The following is a 24,850-nucleotide window of genomic DNA, read 5'->3' on the forward strand; positions in this document are numbered from 1 at the left end:
AGTTGCCCAGCTGTGTAAGTGTTGGTGTCTCCAGTGCAAAGAGGTGATTGTGGAGCAGATCAGGAATTGCCCCAGAACAAAGCTGAGGCTCTGCAACACATCCCAGTGCTGCAGCTCCTCCATGCAGTGACAGTTTGCTCTGCCAACACCTGCAGGGCCGCTCACCATTAGCAGTGGGAATGGCTCAGAAAGGGCATTTAACAAAGTAGGCATTTGGGGTCTACTTGGTGGGTGAGGGACCCTCTGCAGTGCTGGGATGCATCGCTTGGGATGTGCTTTCCTTTGGAAATGATGCACGTTTGGATTTCTCCCTGCCCTGTAGGATGAACATGCGATCGTTGCTCAGTGCCTGGGCAGCCCTGCTGGTGGTAACGGTACGGCACCAAGGTCAGTACTGCTCCCCCATGCCCCAAAACTGACCCCAAAAAATACCCCCTTCCCCTTGGTCAGAGCGTAACAGCAAACACAGTGTTTCCCTGGGTCTGGAGGAGTGGGAGAATGGATAAGCACAGGTGATAACTGTGCAGTGGTGACAGAGTGCACCGCAGCAATGGACCTCCTGCCCACACAAATGGCCCTCACCTTATTGGGAGCAGTGAAGCAAGGATAGTTTGAGGTTAAATGAGGAGCTGCCACGCTGCTGGGAGTTTGCAGTTGGCAAAGCTGATAGGTACAGCAATCCCAGCAGCTCTGCAGAGCTCTGAGCACGTAACCTAAGTGAGCGTGTGTTGTGCATACATCTGAGTGCACACTGAGGTCGCAGTGGTTTTGCTGTGGTACAGAATAGGACCATGAGGAATTCCCACTGGCCAACATGTGCCAAGAAAGTGGTAAAGTGGATGAGCAGCGATCTGCTGTGGGGCTGACCACAGGATCCCAAGGAACTTGGAGCTCTTTTAGGGTGCCAACAGGGTTAGGCAAGGTTTCCCCTTGTTTCCTTCCTCCGTGAGTTGGGTTGGAGGGGTTCGCTGGTGACACTGGAAGGCAGCCTCAAGCAGAGAGCATCCTTGGGGTTGTTGAACTGAGTATCCTTGGTGCCACTGAGCAGTGCGCCTTGGGGCTGCTGGGTGGTACATCCTTAGGGCTGCCGAATGCATCATCCCCAGCTCAGGCAGCACAGAGCCCTGTTTCTGTAACCAAGACCTATGAGCAGGTTGTCTGCAACCAGAGGCCTCTGAGAGGTGCAGGTTAGGACCTGGGAAATAAAAGCATGTTCCAAACTGAGGTAAACAGAGCTGGGATTGTTTGGAAGCATTGTGGCTCCCCTTAGCTCTGCTCGAATGTCACAAGGGCTGTGCGCTGCTTTTCTACATCAAAGAGAGGAGGAGGGGGAAAGAAAGCCCATCTAAGTCTCTGTTTTGCTCAGTGCAGGGTTTTTCTGGGTGCCCCACTGTGCCCTCCCCAAAACCAGGACAGGTCCCTGTAAGCACTGAACCCCCCTCCTCTCCTTGCAGCTCAGGCCATGGCAAGTCTGTACCCATTTTGGCCAAACGACACAAAAACACCCAAAGTGGATGATGGGAGCTCTCCTGAGATCAAGCTCTCTATTCCGTTCATCTTCTTTGGAGCCCCATACAGGACGGTTTATGTAAGTGGAGAACAGACTTTCCTTTTATTCTTTTCTTCACCATTTGGCTGCACGTTAAACGCGCTCTCGCTGTCGTCAAAGAGTGGGAAGATTTATTAGCACCCACCTGACAAGTTCTTAGATTTCATGAACTGATAGGTTTTATGATTAAGAAAGTCAAAGGTATAGTTAATGGGCTAATGTTCATGGGGAAGGAATATAAAAGGCAATAAATTTTTTTTGTAGGTGATTAAATGGTACAGCGAAGCTCGGGGCTTGACACAAGGAACATTATTCCTGTTCCATGACAAGAAACGAGAACATGCAGAGACCCATAGGAAAAAAAAAAAGGGGGTGATTCGGAGCTTTGTGGAGGTGCCTAAGTCAAGGGTGGGATGCTGCCTTGCTCAAATGGCAGAGCAGAGACAACAGGCATTGGGAGGTCTCCTGGAGCGGGCTGTCAGGAGTGAACACCTCTGTGTGTGTCCCTAAGTGCATCATAGGGTCATGGAATGGCTTGGGTTGGAAGGAACCCTAAAGACCACCTCGCTCCAAGGCCTGTGAAAGCCCCATAAGTCTCACTAAATAAGGTTGCCCAAAGCCTCATCCAGTCTGGCTGTTGGCTGGGGCACATACTGCACATGCTGTGGAATAATAACCCATTGCCCTGTGCTGCTACCCAGCTCTCAAAGGCTGGGTGCACCCAGGGACCAGAGGCAGGTCCAGTTAGGTGCTGGCCTGCATGGCATCCTGATGGGCTCTCCATTGGTCCGTAGGATCCTGGCTGTGCAGGCTTCCCAGGCTTTTGTCCTGCTTGGGGCTTTACGAGTCCATTTGGCCAGGAGTTCTCATGAGCTGCCATCATTACAAACCATCCCCTGCTGATGAACCAGCAGCTTGCGTAGGGCTCTCTCCAGTGACCCCCATCTCCTTGGGCAGGTGAACAACAACGGCGTGATCTCCTTCAACTCACTGGTCAGCCAGTTCACACCTGAAGCCTTCCCACTGGCTGATGGTCGAGCCTTCGTCGCACCCTTCTGGGCTGACGTGCACAATGGCATCCGTGGGGAGATCTACTACCGCGAGAGCACCGACCCTGAGCTGCTGGGCAGAGCCTCCAAGGACATCCGCAAGTACTTCAAGGACATGGCATCCTTCTCAGCCAGATGGGTCTTTGTCGTCACCTGGGAGGAGGTGACATTCTACGGGGGGAGCAGCACAACACCGGTAAGAGCAACAGCTATGGTATGCATGGTGGTGGCTGTGGGGGTGACTGTACGGATGGCCATGGGGTTGACTATAGGGATGGCTATAGGGTTGACCATAGGGATGACCAATGGGGTTGACCATAGGGATGGCCAATGGGGTTGACCATAGGGATGGCCATGGGGTTGACCATAGGGATGGCCATAGGGTTGACCATAGGGATGGCCAATGGGGTTAACCATAGGGATGGCCAATGGGGTTAACCATAGGGATGGCCAATGGGGTTGACCATAGGGGTGGCCATGGCCATGGGGATGGCAGCGCAGTGTTTTTCCCAGCTTGAATGGCATTTAAATTGCTGTAAGCTGTGACAGCAGCTGCCACTGAGAGGTCTGTGCCATCCCACAGGAGACACACAGGCAGTTTGTGAGGGCTCCCTGCTGTCCTTTGGGGAATGGGCTATTTTGTATTTATTTGCACTTTGCAAGTGCCAGAAGTTGGCTGCTTCTGTAAGAGTTGGCTTCTATAAGAAGTTCAGCTCTTTTCCATTTGTTAGAGAGGCTCGAGATGTAATGCATATTTTTGTGCCAGTCCTGGCAGCTCTTGCAGGAAGAAAAAATACACACACACACACATATATATATTTGCAGACAGCAAGCAATATAGAGGTCCATGTGTTGCCTGAAGAATTACATTTGCAACACAATGCAATTCATTTTGGTACGGGGCAGCATTCCTGCTCGGTAGTGGCTGAGGCTCTGGGTTGGCAATGCAGCACAGCACAGTGCAACTTAAGCAGGAAATTCATCGCAATGCAGAAAAGCTGCAGAAAACAACTTGGCAAACGTGGCCTGAGGGACACAGCGGTTACTCTGGTCTCTTGTTGGCTACAGAGCAAAAGCATGTGGCTTATGATGGCTGTTTTGTATGGCGTGGGTGCTCAATGTGTTTATGGCCACAAATGCCAAGCTGGGAAGTTTGGTTGACTTTGAATGGATCCCATGGGAGACTGCTGCATGGGTAAAGTGAGCAGAGTATAGGCACCTGCTGTCTGTCTGCATAAGGGTAGAAGTGAGGAGTTTGGGTTTATGCTGCCTTGCCAGCTAGCAAAGTGTGTCCTTCTTGCACGGGGCCTGATTTTGTCTGAGTGTTTGGGGCTGGAAATGCAGAGTCATTTCAAGCGAAAGGAAGGGCAGATTGAGCAGGTAGTGATGGGAAGTGGCAGCCAAGCCAAACACATAACGTACATGGCTGCCTCAGCTGCAACGCACCGTTAATCGCATTGTGGAATATGAATGCTGAAGGGAGCTGGGTAAGATAACATGTCGAGAAATAGAGCTAAGAGAGGGTAATGGGAGAGAACGGGTCATAGCAGCCGGCTGCTGGTCTGACACAAGCTTATTCTCTTGCTGCCATCTATTGGCACAGAATTGGATGGGGAACAGCGCTGTGATTTCTCCAGACTGAAGCACCAGAGGGGATGGAGAGGTTGGAGTCACTGTATGTTGGCTCCCATTTGGATCCTGCCATACACACCGTTGGGCTCCTGCTGACCTCCAGGATGAGGGCGGCACAAGGGTGGATGAGCAGTGGGAGAAAAGTAGCCTCACCTTGTGCATCTGTTGGTGCTTTCCCAGGTGAACACATTTCAAGCTGTTCTCATCACCGACGGGGTGTCATCCTTTGCCATATTTAACTACCAAGAGATCAGCTGGACCACAGGGACGGCCAGTGGAGGGGACCCCCTGACTGGTCTTGGTGGGGTGATGGCTCAGGTGAGACTCTCACTCCCTCTCCAGCTCTCAGATGACTGCCCACAGCCTTCCTAATGTACCCATGCTTGCTTGTGCCTCCTGTCCCTTCAGCATCCCTGGCACTGTAGATGGGCAGCCCAGAATTTGGTGCCAGCAGCCATGCCACAGATACCCCATCTGCCAAAAAAGATGCTGCTGAGATGTGTCCTAAAGGCTACAGGCATTGAACTGTCCCTTCTGAGCTTTGGAGGTCCCCATGCCCAGAAGCATATATTTGTATTTATATGTGCAGGGATGTGCTGAACTGCAGAGCTGTTTTCCTGCAGCAGGATACCTGACAGAATCTGCTCTCTATCCACGTTAGGCTGGCTTCAATGGTGGAAATATCAGCAACTTCTTCAGCATCCCAGGCTCCAGAACCCCAGACATAGTCAATATAGAGCAAACAACCAATGTGAACATCCCAGGGCGCTGGGCTTTCAAAATAGATGGCAGAGAAATAGATCCAGCCAACGGCTGCAGCTTGAGAGGTAAGGGAGGAATGGGGATGCCTTGTTACGTGTTGTGGGGTGTAGAAGAGCTCTGGGCTGCACAAGTGGGGTTTTGCCTAGGCAGACAAGGTCAGAATGGACAGCTCAGAGAAAACAGGGGGGCTGATAGAGCATTGGGAGCTCCGCTCTGTGCCATTTCTAACAGCAAACAAAGCTGTCATCGGTGCTGGCTTTGTTGCATCCCTGAAGATTTATCTGCAGTGCATTGTTAAAAGCTTCCATTTCTTCTGTCCAGGCCTATGATGTCAAAGGCTGGGCAGTTTGCAGCTGTCAAATGCCACTCGAGCCATCGTCTCGACTTATTTCTGCAGTGCTGATGGGGACAGTGGGAAAGACCTGGGGACAGTCGTGTCCCCTTGACCCTGGGATGGGAAAGCTGGCAGAATGATCTCATGTCCTCTCGTTCTGTGGGAGGAATCATAGGTTTCCAGGCAGGATAAATTCCATGCCCCTGCACCAATTACAGCACCTGCATGTGTGTCAGTTCTGCTGTGGAGATATAGAGGGATTAACTGCACAGAGAGACAGAACAAGGACTGTGGTGTGGAGAGATTAAGGCATTGCCATTGGGCAAATGAAACTTATCAGGAACATGTACTGTGCTCCGGGAGTCTGCACAACAAGCAAGTTGTCACCTGCTGCTGAATGCTGTCACCGTGCTGGGACATTTGGCTTCTTCACTGGCAGCCTTTAGAACTGTGCTGAAGGAGACCTGCACACCTCTGATGCTCTTATAGCCCAAGATAGGGTCAGACTCCCACCACCCTCACAGCTTCCAGCTGCCACCCCAAGAAGAAAGGCCAGGTTTCACAATGTGGACAAAGCCAGTCTCTGCTTCCAGCCATGAGATCAGTGTGCACAACCCACCACAAGGTCTGTGTGTCCCAGCAGCTGCCTGCTCACTCTCACAAGAGGAGATGAACCATGAGGTGCTGGAGATGATGGGGCTCGCCATGCACAACAGAGCTCATTTGGCAAAGCTCCGTACACCAAGACAGCTGATGCAGGTGCTGTTGAGCCTGAGAAGAGATGATGTTTGTTGCAAGCAGCTGGGAAATAAATAGCATTTGTTGTTGGAGGCATGGAAGAGCACAAAAAGTTTAGGAGAGGTAAGCAGGCAGCTCACATATCCGCCTGAAGGAGAGGTGTGAAAGCCGACCATATGGAGGAGAGGGAATCTCTCATGGCGTCTGCCACCCTTCGCCCATCTTCTGCCACTCACGTCTCTCACCAGGGAAACCTGCCTCCCTGATAGAGCCTCTGTGACAGCAGGCTGAGCATCCCCATCACCTATGTGTGGATAGGAAGTTACTCATCAGCAGATCTTTGATTCCCTAAGTACCGTGTGCTCTTTTGGACTGGAAATGAATTGTCTCATGACCTCTGTTGACAGAAGCACTCTTTGATGGGCAAAGCCACCTGAAGGGGGTTATTATGGGAAGAAGGGCAAAGCTAACAAGTGCCACAGTGCTGGTGTTGAAAGAGCAGTTGCAGTTTATCTGCAGGTCACAGAAGCAAACCCAAGGACCGACTGAGCGCCACTGTGCCTCTAGCCGTGGGTGAGGTTCCAATGTAAGTGTTTTATTTCTTTTCCGTGCTTTTTAGGACAGTTTCTCCATCAAGGGGAGATCTTCTGGGAGAACTCAAACTGCAGCACCAAATGCCGCTGCCTGGACTTCAACAATGAGATCTTCTGCCAGGAGATGGCTTGCGGCCCATTCGAAGCATGCGAGCCGAAGATCAAGTTCTTCCAGTGCGTGCCTGTGGAGAGCAGCACCTGCGTGGTGTTCGGAGATCCACACTACCACACCTTCGATGGCTTCCTCTTTCACTTCCAGGGTTCCTGCTCCTACCTCCTCGCCAGGCAGTGCTGGCCAGGCTCCCAGCTGCCCTACTTCAACGTGGAGGCCAAGAACGAGAACCGAGGCGGCTCCTCCGTCTCCTGGCTGAGGGACATTTTTGTGGAGGTCTACTCGCACAAGATTGTCCTCCCAAAGGGCAGCTTTGGGAAAGCCAAGGTAAGAGCTACACTGAACAGCAGGAACTTGCCAGGTCTGGTCCTGTGGGTGAGACCATGATAGTAGTCTTGTGTATTCCTTGGGAAATGGGAAGGGTGGAAGGCATGACAGCAAAGCCATGGGTCAACTGAGGCCTGAGGCTTACCAATGTCCAGCCAGCCTTCTCCTAGAGTCATAGAATCATTAAGATTGGAAAGATGACTGAGACCATCTTAGTCCAACCATCAACCCCTGCCTGTAACCACTCTAGATCATGTCACCCATCTATAAACACAAGGCCCCGCAGTGGGTCCTACACCCCTCACATGAAGTCTCAGCTGTTTCCCACAGCGGCTCAATCCTCTGGTCATGTTCCCACAGGTGGATGACTTGGTGGTGTCCTTACCCATATCCTTAGAGCTGGGAGCAATCAAAGTCTACCAAAGCGGCTTGTCCACAGCCTTGGAGACTGATTTTGGCCTGCTGGTGACTTATGATGGCCAACACTACGCCTCCGTCTCCGTTCCTGGCACGTACATCAATGGCACGTGCGGTCTGTGCGGGAATTACAACAAAGACCCCGAGGACGATGCGCTGCGTTCAGATGGCAGGTTGGCCTCCTCCGTGCCAGAACTGGGCGAGAGCTGGCGAGTGCCTCACCCCGAGAGGAAATGCTCACCTGGCTGCGTGGAGAACTGCAGCATCTGCGATGCCTCCACCGAATCCCTCTATTTCTCCCCCGAATATTGTGGCTTCCTCAACAAGACTGGAGGGCCGCTGTGGGAGTGCGGCTCCGTCGTGGACCCCACCGCCTTCGTACACAGCTGTGTCTATGATCTGTGCAGTGCACGGGAGAACAGTACCGGGCTGTGCCAAGCCATCCAGGCGTATGCCGCGGTGTGCCAAGGGCTGGGGATCCCAGTGGGAGAATGGCGTGCTCAGACGGGATGTGGTAAGTGTGAGTTTGCTGGTGTTGGGGGCAATTTGTGGGGTCTGCCTGAGGTCCTGGTGATGAGGTAGCAGTGTGGGAGATGTCCATCGTCTGGGATGGAGGACCATATAAATGGAAGAAATGAAAGAGATGAGGGAAAGTAAAGGGATGGTGTTGCCTGAGGCAGAGGGGGTCTAGCAAAAGCCACTTGGTCCTTCTTCTCTGCACTGTGGAAGTTTCACGATAGCCAGCAGGGCTCGCTGGCTGTATGCTGGTCAGCACACCCTCCATGCTTTTGGTAGCAAATAGCTGCAGGAGGCTCAGTGGTGCAGTGGCTGCTTCAGATAAGTTTTTGCTTGCATTGAGGGAATGATCAGTGAGGTGTGAGTAAGAAATGGAAGATCCAAGTCTACTGTAAAGTAGGAATGCTAGGTCACTTTATATTGTGGGTTATGAGGTAGTGGTCCCTAGCTCAGAACCACATGGTAACACACTCGTCCTGTTGTTTGTGTCCCCTTGGCACCTGCAGAGGCAGTCGTGCAGTGCCCAGACCACAGCCACTACTCAGTGTGTGCCAGTGGCTGCCCTGCCACCTGCTCAGACCTGACTGCCCCACTGCGCTGTGCTGCACCCTGTGCTGAGGGCTGTGAGTGTGACGATGGCCACGTGCTGAGCGCCGACCGCTGCATCCCTGTGCAGAAGTGTGGCTGTGACGTGGATGGGCGATACTACGCTGTTGGAGAGGTGTTCTGGGCAACAGCGGACTGCACTTCAGAGTGCCAGTGTGAGGACGGCGGGGAGGCCAAGTGCTTCAACACCAGCTGCCCTGAAGGAGAGGTCTGTGCCATTGAGGATGGCTACCGAGGCTGCTACCCAAAGCGGGAGGGCCTGTGTTCAGTGGGACAGAACCAGGTGCTGCGGACGTTTGATGGTGTCACTTTCCCCTACCCGCTGGAGCACTCTTATACACTGATCAAAACCTGCATGGAGAAGCCTGACTTCATCGAGGTGGACATCAGCCAGAAGAAGCCGGGATATGCTCCCAATGGGCTGCGTGTTGTGCGGATCCAGGTGGTTGGCCAAGAGGTGAAGGTCGGAGGAGCCAGCCTGTCAGAGGTCAAGGTAAGTCTGTCACCAAGGTGGGAGGCATCGGCTTGTGCCATGCCACAGTGTCCCCATGGAGCAGAGCTTATGGGTGTAGAGCTCTGGGCTGTTCCTTGAGATCAGAGCCATCACAAGTGTCAAAGTCTACCCATAGCCAAGGCAAGAGGTTAAAGGACTGGGATTGCATTGCCCCATGGTCCCCATCCCATAGACTTCACAGCAGCTGCCAGCACTGGTGGGAAGACCACAGGTGCTCACCAAGACGCTGTTCACACAGCCCAGTTCATGCAAACCCTCCACACCAAAGAGCTAGCTGAATGCAGAGGATATCTTGTTGTATCTTGAAAGCACTTGTATTTTGATTGAGGGCAGGGTTGCCAGCAGAACTGGTGGTTATAATGTGGCTACAGACAGCAAAATAGCTGTGGAAAAGAAGGAATATCCCAACCTTGAAGGTCTCTGTGCCTTCTGAATCCTAGCCATACCCATTTTTACTCTATCTTGCAGCTGAGGTTTTGCTCTTTGTCCTGTCAAGCCAAGCCAGCCACAGTAGAGCAGGCAGAATGCTGTGCTGTCGCAAACCATTAACTGGAACCACTGATAACATTCCCAGCTATCTCCTATATTTGCCAAGCACTTATTAGCAGTGAGCAGCAGTGCAGGATGCAGGAAGAATGCAGTCAGGTGAGGCAGCCCTAAGCTCAAGGCTTCATTGGGAGCAGATGGAGCTGTCGTCATCGTGGTGGAGGAGGAAGGCAATACCATGGTGTCTGTACCATAGGATATAACATAGGGTTCCATCCGTCCATGGCCATCCTGCCTTGTAGCACTGCTATTCCCATTTGTTTGCCAGGCCAAATCAGGAGGCTTTCTGAACACTGCTGTTTTCTCCTCCAGCTTACTCTTGCTTGAATTTGCTGTCTTTGAATGAAATGCAAGGAATTGGCTGCATCCTCCCATGCGAAGGAGATTCCTGGCCTTCAAGGGTGGAGGCCAGATTTAGCCTTCCTGCCATGGTGCAGACAGGACCATCTTGCAAAGTCATATTCCCCTTCCCTTGCAGGTGAATGGCTATGATGTAGACCTGCCATATTTCCATCCTTCTGGCCACCTGGAGATCTACCGCACTGACAATGGCACTGTGACGGAGTCAGAAGGGCTCCTGAGCATTGGCTACTATGATTCAGGCCTTCTGGAAATCCACCTTTCCACCACCTACTTCAACTGCACGGGGGGGCTGTGTGGCTTCTTCAATGGCAACGCCAGTGATGAGTTCTGCACGCCCAAGGGCAAGTGCACAGACAATGTGGAGCTCTTCCTGGAGAGCTGGACAACGTTCGATGAGATCTGCAATGGGGAGTGTGGGGACCTCCTCAAGGCATGCAACAACGACTCAGAGCTGCTCAAGACTTACCGGAGCCGCTCCAACTGCGGCATCATCAATGACCCCACTAACAGCTCCTTCCTGGAGTGCCACAGCGTGGTCAACGTCTCGGCCTACTATAGAACATGCCTCTTCCGCCTGTGCCAAAGTGGAGGCAACCAGTCAGAGCTGTGTGATGCAGTGGCACGCTATGCCAGTGCTTGCAAGAACGCCGAGGTGGACATCGGCCAGTGGAGGAGCCACAGCTTTTGCCGTGAGTCTACAAAAGCTTTTTGGGATGGTAGGGAGGAGATGTAGCCTCCCCGCTCCTGCTCTGGGATGGGTCTTTTTCTTGGGAGCCTTTATAGAAGTCTGAAATCACAGTAGTGGGTGGGGAGACTTGCATAAATTGGGGCTGTTTTCTTGCTCTCTTGGCTACCACAGACAAAAGCTAGTGTCATCAAAAAAGCTTCATCCAACGGAGCCATCCTCCGCAATGGAGGCTGAGGCATACAAAGCACTCTCCTCAATAGCATACTAAAGTCTCACAGCTGTTTCACTTGGGAGGCAGCATTTGCAAAGCCTGTGCTGTACCATGGTCAGGAGCTCACTCATATCAGGAAGGGCAAGCTAGCAGGTGACCAGTGCATAGTGGGACCACAGCATAACCCAAAGACGAGGACATTCTATCTCACCTATGAATGGTAATTTCTAAGTGACACCTTCGCCCACAGGGACAGATTTCCCAATTAAGAGGTTTCATGGTGGTGTTTCAGGAGACACAGGGAGGTTTATGATGCGGTGCAGGAGCGTTCCAGGGCTGCAGATGGTAGCTGACAGTACTGTAAGCCATCACCAAAGGATAATTTGAATACAGCATGTTTTTAGCTGTAGCTGTAAACTTGCCTTTGATGGGAAAACATTCATAATTCAGCAGCGAATGTGAAAAATCTCCAGCGTGGCTGTAGATAGTAGGCAGCCCACGTCTCTGCTGTGCAAGTTGTAGAGAGGCATCCATTTGGGAGTGGGGCGTCCATTTGGAAGAAGGAAGCAGGATTTCATCTTTGGGTTGGCGAGAGGAGGCGTCACTTGGCATGGGACTGCAGTGTGAGGAGGGAGATGGCAGAGAGGAGTAGGACTAACCGAGGGAGTGGGAATACCCAGTGGCTGGGAGGCTGCTGGGACTAGTCCTCCATCTATAGCTAGTGGGTCATTATTCACCTTGTGTCCACCTTCTGTCTGTGCCCCACCTCGGTGCTCCTTGCACCATGGCTGCGGGAGCTGCTGACTCCCGCTCTGCATTTGATGCCCCCAGCCCTGGCATGCCCAGAGAACAGCCATTTTGAGGAGTGCATGAGCTGCGTGGAGACCTGCGAGACTCTGGCCACGGGCCCTGTCTGCATGGACACCTGCACAGAGGGTTGCCAGTGTGATGAGGGCTTTGCCCTGCGTGGCTCCCGCTGCGTGCCCCGTGGAGAGTGTGGCTGCAACTTCGAGGGCCGCCAGCTGGCCACCAACCAGACCTTCTGGATGGACATCTCCTGCCACTTCCTGTGCTACTGCAATGGCTCAGACAACAGTGTGTACTGCGAGAACGTCTCCTGCAAGGATGATGAGTACTGCCTAGAAGAGAACGGCCTCTACTACTGCCATGTCCGCACTGATGCCTCTTGCATCGTCTCTGGCTACGGGCACTACCTGACGTTCGATGGCTTCTCATTTGACTTCCAGAGCAGTTGTGCCCTGGTGCTGTGCACCACCATCTCACGGCCGCGTGCGGAGAGGTCAGACACCTTCCCCACGTTCACTGTCACGGCCAAGAACGAGGATCGTGACACCTCTCTGGCCCTGTGGGTGAAGCAAGTGGAGGTGGAGGTCTTCAACTACAACATTGTCATCCACCGTGCCTACAAGTACACCGTGATGGTGAGTATGGCTGTGAGGGTTGGGCAGCAGTGAGGGGTGATCCTTTCCCACCCCAGCTGTGGCTCCTGGAGCTCCAGGTATTTTCCCTAGGCACAAATTCTCGCTGTCTCATTATTTCCTTCCCAACAGATCAACAATGAACGGCTCTACCTACCTCTGAAGCTGGGCCAGGGCAAAGTGAACATCTTCGCCTTTGGTTTCCACATTGTGGTGGAGACTGACTTTGGGCTGAAGGTGGTGTACGACTGGAAGACCTTCCTCTCCGTCACCATCCCACGCAGCTTCCAGAACCTCACCTATGGCCTCTGTGGCCGCTACAACGGCAACCCTGATGATGACCTGGTGGCTGCGGGTGGCATGCCAGCCTTTGGCATCACTGACTTCGTGCAGAGCTGGGCCAAACGGGACACCTTCTGTCGGGTGGGCTGCGGTGACCGCTGCCCAGCCTGTGGCAAAGTGGAAGGCTTCTGGAAACCCCAGCAGCTCTGCAGCCTCATTCCCAGCCAAAGCGGCGTCTTTGCCAAGTGCCACAGTAAGATCAACCCCAGCTATTTCTACAAGAACTGCCTCTTTGACACGTGTGTTGATGGGGGAGCCATGCAGACGGCCTGTGGCTGGCTGCAAAACTATGCCAGCACGTGTCAGACTCAGGGCATCGCCATCATTGGCTGGAGGAACTTTACCTCGTGCTGTAAGTGCTGCCCTGCTGATGGGCTTTTATTTACCAGCCAGCTCTGAGTCCTCAATTTGGTCACTAATATAGAGAGGTGGTCAATTGGAAGCCTCGGGACTGTGGAAGTATCAATGTCATGACAGTGGCACAATGTCAGAGTTGACCTGGGACCACAGTGGTACAGGCACATGCAGCTGAATTTGTTCCCCAGGAGTTTTAGTTGTGAGCTTTGCAGCCAGCAGTGTTTCCTCTAATGAAGGTGCCTGCTATTGTCAATAAGATTACACTGCAGTGTTCAATTAGGCTCCTGAGGATGGGAGTCGTGAGTCTCCCTGGCAGCCGCTCTATCTGGCAAATCAGCTGGGAAGTAATTGCTATCATTAACAAGGCCGAAAATTAAATTTATGTCGTTCTTCCTCCTAATGAACCACCTCACAGCTCTGGAGGAATCATTTCAGCAGCTCGGTGGCAGCATGGCCATGTGCCTACATCCCATGTGCTCTGCCCCACATGGTTCCTGGTGAGCTGGTGGCACCTTTGGGTGTGCATTGGTCACGCAATGAAGGTGAGCTGTCAGTAACACATACATTGAAACATGTCCCCGTGTTACCTGGGAGTCCATGGGACCACCAGGGGCAACCCTGTCCCCCAGCATGGAGCTCAGAAGGAGTGACCAGTAGCAGGGCAGCAGATGGCAACAAGGGTTTGCTCACTGTATACATCATCAGGATGTCTTTGTGTGCCAGCAGTAGGACTCAATAATCCCAGTGTGACCCTCCCAGCTCACAATAATCTATGATGAATCCCCATGAGATTATGGCTGGCAGCAATGAGGCTGTACAAGGAAGGAGCAGGTAGGAGAAGTCCTTTATCTGCAGGGAATTAATCCACCTCCCTCGTGTTCTCCCCTCCCATTGCAGCTGTCAGCTGTCCCCCCAACAGCCACTATGAGAGCTGTGTGTCCCTGTGCCAGCCCCGCTGTGCTGCCATCCGCCTGAAGAGCGACTGTGGCCACTACTGCGTGGAGGGCTGCCAGTGTGACCCTGGTTATGTGCTGAATGGCAAGAGCTGCATCCTGCCCCAGAACTGTGGCTGCTACTCTGATGGCAAATACTACGAGGTACATCGGGAACGTTTTTCCCTCGGTGCCCTCACTGTAACCCTTTATAATAATCCTTTAAGGTGGGATGTGCGATCCAGGGGTGTGTTGTAGGGTGTCACATTGTGCCTGGTCATGGCATGTGGCGGATGGTCTAAGGATCCAAGCAAAGCTTGCATAGGAAACACCAACCTCTTAACACGGGGCTCAGTGGGACTTGAGATGAGGTGAAAACAAGGGCAGGAGATGACAGGGTGCCAGCAGGCCAAGGGGAGCAGAGTAGAGCAAAGTCATTTCTGGCACATCAAATGTACTTCATTGTGTGGCTGTTGGGCAAGGGTGCTTTAGGAGAGGGTGCTGGGACAGGGGACTGGCAAGCAGGGATGTTCAGTGCTTGGTGTCAGAGTCCAATGCTCTGCAACCACGTTGTTGTGCATGCAGTGAGCATAGTGTTGCTTATGAAATCTACTTATTTGTAACCATGTGATGTTCCTTGGGATTCTGATCTATCAGTGTGATGCATTAATCACCACTCCACAGTACAGCAGTTGTAATGCATCATGAGATCCCAAAGGACAGAGGCAGCGCTGTCTTGATCTGTGTATGTTAACTGTTATGGTGCAGGATGAGGGCTGTTTCAAGGAAGGAGTGGCTCAAAGACAACCAGGTGCCATAGCCGTCCCCCACATTTACATTGCTTGTGGTTCAGGTTCCTGTTCTGTGTTGGGTTGGAAGCAGACAGACATGGTGTTTGCACCAGCCAGCTTGGGAAGACAGTACTTTCTTGGTATTATTTTGATGAAGGGTCTTTACACAACCAGTGGGTTGCATGTTACACCCTTACAGCAAGATTCCCCTCTGGTCCTCACTAGACTCCAAAACTCACTATAGGAGTTTATCAGTTGCTTGCAAGTTTGGTTCTGCTCCAGAGAGATGCTCAGTGTGTACTTTGTGCTCATCATCACCCAGTTTCCCTTCCTACATGGAGAAGGGGAATAAATCCATGCAGAATGTCCGCAGAGGGTCATGCAGAGATTCCCAACCCCCCGAACCCACCACCCATTGCTCTTGCAGCCCAAGCAGCTCTTCTGGAACGGGGACTGCACGCGGCGGTGCCGCTGCTTCCGACGCAACCTGATCCAGTGTGACCCACGGCACTGCAAGTCGGATGAGGAGTGTGCCTCACGCAACGGTGTGCGTGGCTGCTTCAGCACACGCAGCTCCTTCTGCCTGGCAGCAGGCGGCGGAGTCTTCCGTACCTTCGATGGAGCCTTCCTCCGCTTCCCTGCCAACTGCGCCTTCGTGCTGTCCACCATCTGCCAGAAGCTGCCCGACTTCTCCTTCCAGCTCATCATCAACTTTGACAAGTGGTCCTCGCCCAACCTCACTGTCATCTCCCCCGTGTACTTCTACATCAACGAGGAGCAGATCCTCATCAGTGACAGGAATACGGTCAAGGTGAGGTCTTGCTGAGGTTGGGGCTGCAGGGGACCATCTCCTGAGCCGAAGTGGTGTGACATTGCTGGTCACAGCAGTAGAAGCAGCTTCATGTGAGACAAGCAGCCGCTCTCTGTTGTGCTGGGCAGAGGCACGATGGCCAGGTTGAGAGGAATATTGGGAGTTGGTCCGATGGAGGAGGGTGAGCCAGTGCCCATCATTGTGCCCATCATCTCGTGCACTCTTCTTGTGAGAGGGTGTCATGGTTTTGTGCTGTCAATATTCTACATCATGACATCATGTGCGGTATGAATCATTGGCTGAGGGTGCAAATGAGTGGTAAAAACCATGACAGAGGGGGATGCAGATCCAAGAGAATAATCACTTAAGTGTAATATAAACCAGCAGAAACCATCACATAGGCAGCCATCCTAATTAAGAAAATTTGGAGAAGACAGGCACCTAAAGAGAAGGGGACTGCTTTGAATCCAGGTATTTGTTAGGCATCAATATGTAATGGACTCTGGCTTTTTACATGGTTAGAATGGCAGTTATGGTAATACAGCATCAGCAGAAGTTGAAGTTCCCTTGTTCTTATATAGGCTTAGTTCTTATATAGAACTGTTCAGTGGCTTTAAACTGGAAGAGGGTAGATTTGGACTAGATATTAAGAAAGAAATTCTTCACCGTGAGGATGGTGAGATGCTAGAACAGGTTGCTTGGGGTACTGGAAGATATTTGAAGAGACTGCAGGGGGGCAGTGACCCTGCTCAGCAGTGGGCAGGATGAAGGGATGTCATCCCTGCGTCCCCCCCTGCACCAGGTGAACGGCAGCCTTGTGAGCATCCCCTTCGTCACGGGGCTCTCCACCAAGATCTACAGCCAGGAGGGCTTCCTGGTGATCGACTCCGGCCCCGACATCCAGATCCGCTACAACGGCTTCAACGTCATCAAGATCACCATCGGTGACCGGCTGCAGAACAAGGTGTGCGGGCTGTGCGGCAACTTCAATGGCGACCCAGCGGACGACTATGCAACGCTGCGGGGTAAGCCGGTGGTCAGCAGCGTGGTGCTGGCACAGAGCTGGAAGACCAACGGCATGCAGAAGAGGTGAGGTGGACACGATGGGTGGGTGCGGGGCTGGGCAGTCGGGGATCCCCTCCCTGCGACGTATCCGGTGCCCCCAGCTGCAACGAGCTGCAGTACTCCCAGTACGCCGCGTCCTGCGACAACGTCCAGATCCAGAAGCTGCAGAGTGACAGCTACTGCCTGAAGCTGACGGACATGAAGGGATTCTTCCAGCCCTGTTACGGCCTCCTGGACCCTCTGCCCTTCTATGAGTCCTGCTTCCTGGATGGCTGCTACAACCGCAAGCAGGTGCAGCTGTGTGGCTCTCTGGCCGCCTATGGTGAGGCATGCCGTACTTTTGGCATCCTGGGCACCGAGTGGATTGAGAAGGAGAATTGCTGTAAGTGAAATGGGCTCCTGTGGGTCCTCTGAGTGCACTGGGCCTGGAGCACAAGGGTAAAGGTGCGTCTCGCGCTGTTTAGCAGGAGTGGTGGAGGACCCCTGTGCGGGCGCCGACTGCCCCAACCGGACCTGCGAGCTGGATGATGGAGGGGAGCTCTGTGGCTGCATTGAGCCCCCACCCTATGGCAACAGTGAGCCCAGGGCTGGGAGGGATAACTGGGATGGGGGTCTGGGCCTGGGGTGTCCTTTCAGTTGGTTCCACGAGCCTTCTCCTTCTCTCCTAGCCACCCATGACATCATTGATGCAGAGGTGACGTGCAAAGCTGCTCAAATGGAAGTGTCCATCTCCAAGTGCAAGCTGTTCCAGCTGGGCTTTGAGCGAGAGGGCGTACGGGTCAATGACCGTCACTGTCCTGGCATAGAGGGCGAGGACTTCATCTCCTTCCAGATCAACAACACCAAGGGCAATTGTGGCAACCTGGTGCAGGTGGGATGGGATTATGGGCTCATGGGCCCCAGGGGTGGGTGCTGCAGGCATTGGGAATTGTCTCATCTGGGAGCAGGGCACACTGTGCCATAGGGTGGCTCTTCAGTGGGTGAAGGGGACCCAAGAGGTGGCCAGCACTTGGGGCACATCTTGCCTTGAGCCTCAGTCATATTTGGGTAAGAGAAGTGGAATTGTCAGAGTCACACCATATGTTTTGGGTCTGAGCCACAAGTGGGAGATCAGAGATGGTCACTTTAGAGGGATGCCATGTTGTGCCTTCTGCAGTCCAACAGCACTCACATCGTATACAAGAACACTGTGTGGATTGAAAGCGCAAACAACACAGGCAACATCATCACACGAGACCGGACCATCAACGTGGAGTTTTCCTGTGCCTATGAGCTGGACATCAAGATCTCTCTGGACTCAGTCGTGCGACCAATGCTCAGGTCAGAGCAGGGCAAGCAGTTCATGTGTGCGCATGGACAGCAAGGTTACAATATGCAAACAACAGCCAACATGAGGTCCAAGACTTGTTTTTTTTTCCTTTTAATAGCGTGATCAATCTGACAGTGCCAACACAGGAAGGGAGCTTCACAACCAAGATGGCCCTGTACAAGAACTCCTCCTACAAGCACCCATACCGGCAGGGGGAAGTGGTGCTGACCACGCGGGACGTGCTCTATGTGGGGGTCTTTGTGGTGGGGGCTGACTCCAACCACCTGATCCTGATGCTGAACAAGTGCTATGCAACGCCCTCACGGGACAGCAATGACAAACTGCGCTACTTCATCATTGAGGGAGGGTGGGTGACCACAGGAGCCTTTGGTATGGTTATCTATGGAAAGCATAGCTACTACTAAGACAGCTAGGTCTATCCTAGCCAAACCTGGCACGTGACATAGGGGTGCAGAAACATGGGTCCCATGATACTCATATAGGTACAGTGGCATCAAAGAGAATGATTTAGCCAAGGGGGTCTCATGGGGACAAGGGGAAGCAGTGCTGCTTGAGGGGGGGGTCTTCTTAGTCACAGAAGCACCACAGCCAGCTTTTGTCCTGCTCACAGGTGCCAAAACTTGAAGGACAACACCATTGGCATAGAGGAGAACGGGGTGTCCCTGACCTGTCGCTTCCACGTCACTGTCTTCAAGTTCATCGGGGACTACGATGAAGTCCACCTGCACTGTGCTGTTTCACTCTGTGACTCAGAGAAGTATTCCTGCAAAATAGTAAGTGAGGTTAAGGCTGAGGGTCACTGGGAGCTTTCTGAGATAGAACATGCTGTGCGTGGCTTACCTGTTCAAGGGGCAGCCAGAGAGGCAGCTTGAAGGAAAAGACTGGGAAGATCGTGCCTGCCTCTGGCCACAGGGAGAAGAGCTCTGCTGTGGGAAGAGCCCAGATGTGTTGGGGGTCTGGGTTGGAGGTGGAGAGGGCTTGATCAGTGGCCAGGAGTGATAAATGTGCTGCCATCTCTGTACAGAACTGCCCCCAACACCGGCGGTCAGCCAGCGCCTTCGCCCAGGAGGCCCATGAGCAGATCTTATCAGTGGGGCCCATTCGGAGGAAACGTAAGTATGTGTGTGTGTGTGTGTGTGTGTGACATGAGGGGTCCTCCACCTTATGTGATGATCCATCCCCCTTGGTGCAAGGAGAAATAGCCAGGACATGGGAGTGAGCACCTGGAAGGCGATGGGAGGGTTCCAGTATGACTTCCCATCACTGGATGGAGTGAACATCCTGGGTGGGCAACTGAGGGCTGCTCAGGATCCAGCAGCATCTCTCATTCTCTGTCTTGCACACAGGATCGGACTGGTGCGAGGACAATGGTGGCTGTGAGCAGATCTGCACGAGTCAGGCGGACGGACCCCTGTGCAGCTGTGTGACAGGGACACTGCAAGGGGATGGCAAGAGCTGCAGGGGTAAGTAAGCACTGGAGCTTGGCCCAGTCATCGTGTAGGGTGGGCAGGAGCTTTTTCTATGCAACAGATGGGCTTCCCAGCTGAGAGGTGATCATCTCAGGGGGTCTGGGGGAGGGATTACCTGCATGTCCCACCTGACTTCCAAGTGTCCTTTGTGTCCATACATGGAACCCGTTTTCACTTCACAGCCTCCAGCTCTTCAGCAGACAGCCGAGCCCAAGCAAGCCTTCTGGTGGTGGCACAGCTGTGGCTGTGGGCAGCTCTGCAGGACCCGACCTCATAGGGGTGGCTCTGCTGCCCGGCCATGTACTGTTCTCGTGTCAGCCCGAGTCTCTGTAGGGTAGGAGCCAGCACCCCCAGCGACAAACCCACCGCCGAGCCGACCCCTCGGGCATAGCAGGGATTGGGATCGAACTGGAGTGAGGAGGGACGAACACTGGAAGCACAGCAGGCACCTCGATGGCAAACAGCATCGTGGATCAGGAAGCTGGCAGGGCTTGTAGCGCCTCTGTTAGGAGGAGCTCGCTCGGCCTGGACTTTGGTACAGCACGGGAACTCATCGCCCGGCAGACCGCCAGCCTAAGGAGCGGCTGCGGTGCGGAGCAGAAGGATGAGCGTGTGCCCGGAGGAAGGGGAAGGGGGGAAGCACAGGCAGCGCTTTAGGCAGAGAGAAGCGTGTTGTGAGGTGTAGGAGGAGAAGGGGGGGAGACACGGTGCCCTTGGGGTGAGGGATGGGTGGGAGCACGCACCACGGGGGCGGTGCCGGGGGTCGGGGCGCGGGTCGGCGCTGGGGGTCGTTTCTGCGGGTGGCTGGCTTGGTGTTGGTACTTTGTGACACGGCTGCGTGGGAATAAAAAGTGTTGTACTCCTTCGTAAGCAGCGTTGTCTTCCGTGGTGAACGGGGAGAGAAACCGGGGGGGGGGGGGACTCGAACCCGCGGTCACCCCTGTCCCGGAACCCCGCCCCCTCGTGACGTCACTGCAGGCGGTGGCGCGAGGAGGGCAGGGCCGTGACGTCACGTGGCGCTACCGGGCGGTGCCGCCCCGCCCATCGCCACGCTCGGGGTTCGCCGGCAGGTACGGAGTGATGGGGGAGCGGGTGGGGAACAGGCGAGCGGAGGGCTCCGGTATGGAGATCCAACATGGGGGAACCCCGGGGGGGGGGAGGAAGCTCGACCCAAGCACGGAGGATGGGCTGCAGGACGGCACCACGCCGCCTCCCCGACTCGCCCCATCACGGCAGCCTCCATCACAGCCCAAAGCCCCCCCCCGTCCTCCCCTCACATCCCCGCTCACTCCTCCCAGCTGTCCCACTTTCCCCATCTCCTGGCCCGGCCCCACCTGACACCCCGCATCCCTATAAAGCACCTCCCTGCTGAGCCGCTCATAGCACAGCGCAGAGCCTTCCCTTCCATCCCTTTCTCTCCTCCCCAGACCCACCATGGACCTGGTACTTGAGGTTGCTGACCACCACCTGCTCACACCCTACGTGTACCCAAAGGGCTGGCCGGAGGACGAGCCGTGCCGCCAGCTGCTCAGCCTCTTCGTCATCACCAACCTGGGAGCACTCGCCCTCTATCTGCTCTTTGGCACCCTCAGCTACTACTTCATCTTCGACCATGAGCTGAAGAAGCATCCCCAGTTCCTAGAGGTGGGTACCCTGCTCCTCCTCCCTGCTGGGTGCCCGTCCTTGGCCCCCAACGTGTGGCTGGGCTTCCCCTTTGTCACTCTGAAGTGTCCCTCCTGTCTCACGTGGATAGGTCAGAACTGGGCTGGAGTATATTGGAATGGACCAGAACAGAATAAAGCCAGGACAGAGTCCAACAAAGCGATAGAACAGAACAGGATGGGCCTGAACTGAAATACAATAGAATGGGTGTCACACAGGATACAAAAGGAGTCAACTACAGGAATAGAATAGATGAAAACCTCACCTAATAGAGACCAGAAGTCACAGAGAAGCAAGTGCCTGATTGCAAGCCCTGTGTGCCTAGAACTAACCTAGCAATGTCTTCAGGGTGGGACCCAAAAGCCTTGTGATCAACCATCACACCCAGCAGCTCATCCCTGCATCAGGCATCCCACCTTGGCCTTAGTAGCCCGACAACAAGAAGACATTGAGCACACAGAGCTCCACAAACCACCTTCTTGCCCATCTGCAGCCCATCCCAGCCTCAGCACACTGCACACTATCAGCCCCACTTACCCTGCACTCCCAGACCCCTTCTCTTTCCCCCACCAACCCCACTTACCCTGGCATCCACTCCCCACACCCACAGTGCAGCTCTCCTCCAAACAACCTCTCCGCACACCCTGCCCCCACATACACACCCAAACATCCACCCCAAATACCACGCTGCATGCCAAATGCCTGCCCATGGCCTCAATGGCACAGCAACTACTTCCCCCTGTGCTGTCCCCTGACCTGGCTCCTTCTCTGCCTCCCCACAGAACCAGGTGCAACGGGAAATCATCTACGCGCTGCGCTCCCTGCCCTGGATCAGCATCCCCACTGTCGCCCTCTTCTTTGCTGAGGTCCGGGGCTACAGCAAACTATATGACAACATTGAGGACTCCCCCTACGGTGAGCTGCTGTCCCGCCACCCCCTACCCTTCATTCTCCATTGCTCTGCCCCCATCCCCACACATTTCTTCTCCATTCGGAACTATAGGCCTGCAGACACCTCCCATGCCCCCCTGCCAGAGCTGGGGCCACCTCCCAGTTCCAAAGCATCTCAGCTCTGAGTTATGCCCTTGGCACCTTGTCATCCCACGCACAGTGACAGCCAAACCCCTATCTCAGGGTCAAGATGCCAAAGGGATGCACGCCCTGTCCTAGCTGCATGACATTCCATCCCTTGTTGTATAGGACCCAGCTCACCTTTCCCACCATGACCCAGCTCACTCCCCTCCACACGTGAAGTCCCCACTCACGCTCACCCCTTGGAGCTATAGCACACACAGAAGGGACACTGACATGACTTCCCCTCTAGGCTGGCCTGGAGTCTTCCTCAGCATGCTGTCCTTCCTCTTCTTCACTGACATGGGCATCTACTGGATACACCGAGGCCTCCACCACAGGCTGTTCTATAAGGTAAGGGACCTTCTTGAGGCCCTGAGGGAGCTGGCTGCCCACCAAGGCATTGACACTGCCTAAGAAATGGGGTTCCTATCCCATTGACCCATTGGCCTTAGGCTTAGCACCTGTCCTTTCCCCACAGCGCTTCCACAAACCCCACCACCTCTGGAAGATCGCAACGCCCTTTGCCAGCCATGCCTTCCACCCCGTGGATGGCTTCATGCAGAGCCTGCCCTACCACATCTACCCCTTCCTCTTCCCCCTGCACAAAATCACCTACCTGGGCCTCTACATCTTCGTCAACGTCTGGACCATCTCCATCCATGACGGCGACTATCGCGTCCCCCGGCTGCTACAGCACGTCATCAATGGCTCTGCCCACCACACCGACCACCACCTCTACTTTGACTACAACTACGGGCAGTACTTCACCCTCTGGGACAAGATTGGTGGATCCTATAAGAGCCCCTCTGCCTTTGAGGGTAAAGGCCCCCACGATTACATGCGCAAGCTGCGGGAGAACGGCTCAGCGTATCGCAATGGTGACACTGACAAGACCAAGTAGGTGTCCCCGGGTTGGCTGCAACCCCAACAAACTCTGTCTCATCCCACCCCTCCTGTGCCTCTTCGGACAACAATCCCATATAGAAGGAGTCCCCACTGCCTCCCATTGCTCAGCACTTCTCAGCATCCCAAACCCCTCGCTCCCCTGGGCTGATGTACACACAGAGAGGAGGATGTCACGCAGCTCCCTCCACTCCTACACCACACACCCACTACCCACGGATGCTCATTCACAACCCATCTTCACTATCTGAGCCACTCTGGGACCTCTTCTGCTCATGGGTGCATCTTGGACCCTCCTAAACATTCCCACCCCTCCTCATGGCACACAGACACCTTAATGCTACGCAAAGCTGCTATTTGGACTTCCTGGATATATATATTCATGGCCCATGTCTGCACGTGCTCTCTCTAACCTGTATGATTGTGAGTATTGCACACTCAGCAGGACACGTGCACTGACAGCAGCTCCAAGAGCTCCATCCCTTGGAGTCTGTCCTCACTTCACACTGCAAACCTCGGCTGCAATGCAGACTCACCCTATTGCCATCACCACCTGTGAGTCCATACAGGAGCCATGCACGCAAACAGGACTGCAATACAAGCACAGCAGTAACATCACGCATCGTTGGGTCTCCATCCATCTGCACCCATCACTCTTCCTCCTCCCTGAGCTGCCGTGGAGGCCGATGGATCAAGTCACATCAAGACGAGAGGCAAATGGCATCATGCATTTTGTTCTCCTGTGTGACCTGCACATCTGTATTGCCTGATAAAACACCATGGCCTCCTACCTTGTGTTCAGCCAACAAGGCACTTCCTGATGCCTCCTCGGCCTCTGGATGCACTGAGACTTCTTGGCACTGGACAAGGGCTCCTTCATCTCACCCGAAGATGCCACATGAGAACTTAACACAGAGGGGCACACCTGGAGATCAGAGACAAACATTGAGCTCAAAGCTCACAGGGGAGGGGAAGCGGGAGGGCTCAGAAGCTGGGGATGGGGGGAGCTGTGGTTCCTGGCTGGTTCTCCCCCTTCCTCCCACCCCAGACAGCCACAATGTGCTTCCTTTGGACACCTGACTGCCCTGCCTTCAGTCAGGCTGACCTTTAATAAAGCTCATTTGCCAACTTTGATGAGCCTGGATTAAATGCAGCAACAGCAGCACAGACCTTGGCACATCAGCACAGCTTCATGCCAGCATCAAAAGCTCCATCCCTGCCCCTTACCCTTCTGCCAGCCCTCCTGCAGGGCAGCACACAGCATGACCCGGGATGTGCAACCCTGCATGCAACAGCCCATCTCCCATAGAACCACCCGACTCCTACACATGCCCCCATCTCCCAGTGGGACTTACACTGCGATCAAATCCTTCTCCCTGCACCTTGGCCATAGAAAGCTCTGCCGCACCGCGGAGCTTGCGGGCTCCGTGCGCTTTTAGGGATGGCCGCCAGGTGGCGCTGCTACTCGCTGTGCCCGCACAGCCCGAGCCGTGTGTCCGTGTGTCCGTGTATGTGTCCGTAGTCTGCAGCCTTACTTACTCTCATCCTTTAGGGACTAGAAAAAAGGCCAGTCTGCCCAGAAAACAGCACATGACAATACACCCATACCTCCTTCTCCTCTCATAGAATAGAATGGCCTGGGTTGCAAAGGACCACAATGCTCAACCAATTTCAACCCCCTGCTACATGCAGGGTCGCCAACCTGCAGACAAGGCTGC

General features: G+C 54.1%; 2 protein-coding genes across 2 annotated transcripts; both read left to right on the forward strand.

Annotated features, from left to right (window-relative positions):
* Window positions 1-323: 323 nt before the first annotated feature.
* TECTA (tectorin alpha) lies at window positions 324-19,787 on the forward strand. The gene is made up of 23 exons (XM_072354753.1): window positions 324-387; window positions 1,455-1,588; window positions 2,507-2,794; window positions 4,411-4,548; window positions 4,892-5,057; window positions 6,684-7,096; window positions 7,457-8,027; window positions 8,536-9,128; window positions 10,174-10,747; window positions 11,789-12,399; window positions 12,529-13,090; window positions 13,993-14,192; window positions 15,246-15,629; window positions 16,432-16,718; window positions 16,796-17,076; window positions 17,159-17,269; window positions 17,363-17,565; window positions 17,851-18,014; window positions 18,122-18,370; window positions 18,635-18,797; window positions 19,049-19,136; window positions 19,371-19,487; window positions 19,676-19,787. The coding sequence occupies exons 1-23, from the start codon at window positions 324-326 to the stop codon at window positions 19,768-19,770; spliced, it is 6,456 nt and encodes a 2,151-aa protein (XP_072210854.1). The 3' UTR covers window positions 19,771-19,787.
* A 685-nt stretch (window positions 19,788-20,472) lies between these two features.
* Window positions 20,473-24,264, forward strand: SC5D (sterol-C5-desaturase). The gene is made up of 5 exons (XM_072354757.1): window positions 20,473-20,563; window positions 20,921-21,137; window positions 21,938-22,070; window positions 22,480-22,580; window positions 22,708-24,264. The coding sequence occupies exons 2-5, from the start codon at window positions 20,928-20,930 to the stop codon at window positions 23,128-23,130; spliced, it is 867 nt and encodes a 288-aa protein (XP_072210858.1). The 5' UTR covers window positions 20,473-20,563; window positions 20,921-20,927; the 3' UTR covers window positions 23,131-24,264.
* Window positions 24,265-24,850: the final 586 nt, after the last annotated feature.

This window comes from Excalfactoria chinensis, chromosome 21 (genome assembly GCF_039878825.1).
Source record: "Excalfactoria chinensis isolate bCotChi1 chromosome 21, bCotChi1.hap2, whole genome shotgun sequence".
Lineage (NCBI taxonomy): Eukaryota > Metazoa > Chordata > Aves > Galliformes > Phasianidae > Excalfactoria > Excalfactoria chinensis.

Excerpts from the sequence above, each read along its gene's own strand:
- TECTA (XM_072354753.1), top strand. The coding sequence starts at position 324 with ATGAACATGCGATCGTTGCTCAGTGCCTGGGCAGCCCTGCTGGTGGTA. Across the intron at positions 14,193-15,245 it reads CTGATGGCAAATACTACGAG|CCCAAGCAGCTCTTCTGGAA; the intron begins GTACATCGGGAA and ends TTGCTCTTGCAG. Across the intron at positions 19,137-19,370 it reads GGGGCCCATTCGGAGGAAAC|GATCGGACTGGTGCGAGGAC; the intron begins GTAAGTATGTGT and ends TCTTGCACACAG.
- SC5D (XM_072354757.1), top strand. The coding sequence starts at position 20,928 with ATGGACCTGGTACTTGAGGTTGCTGACCACCACCTGCTCACACCCTAC. Across the intron at positions 21,138-21,937 it reads AGCATCCCCAGTTCCTAGAG|AACCAGGTGCAACGGGAAAT; the intron begins GTGGGTACCCTG and ends GCCTCCCCACAG. Across the intron at positions 22,581-22,707 it reads ACCACAGGCTGTTCTATAAG|CGCTTCCACAAACCCCACCA; the intron begins GTAAGGGACCTT and ends CTTTCCCCACAG.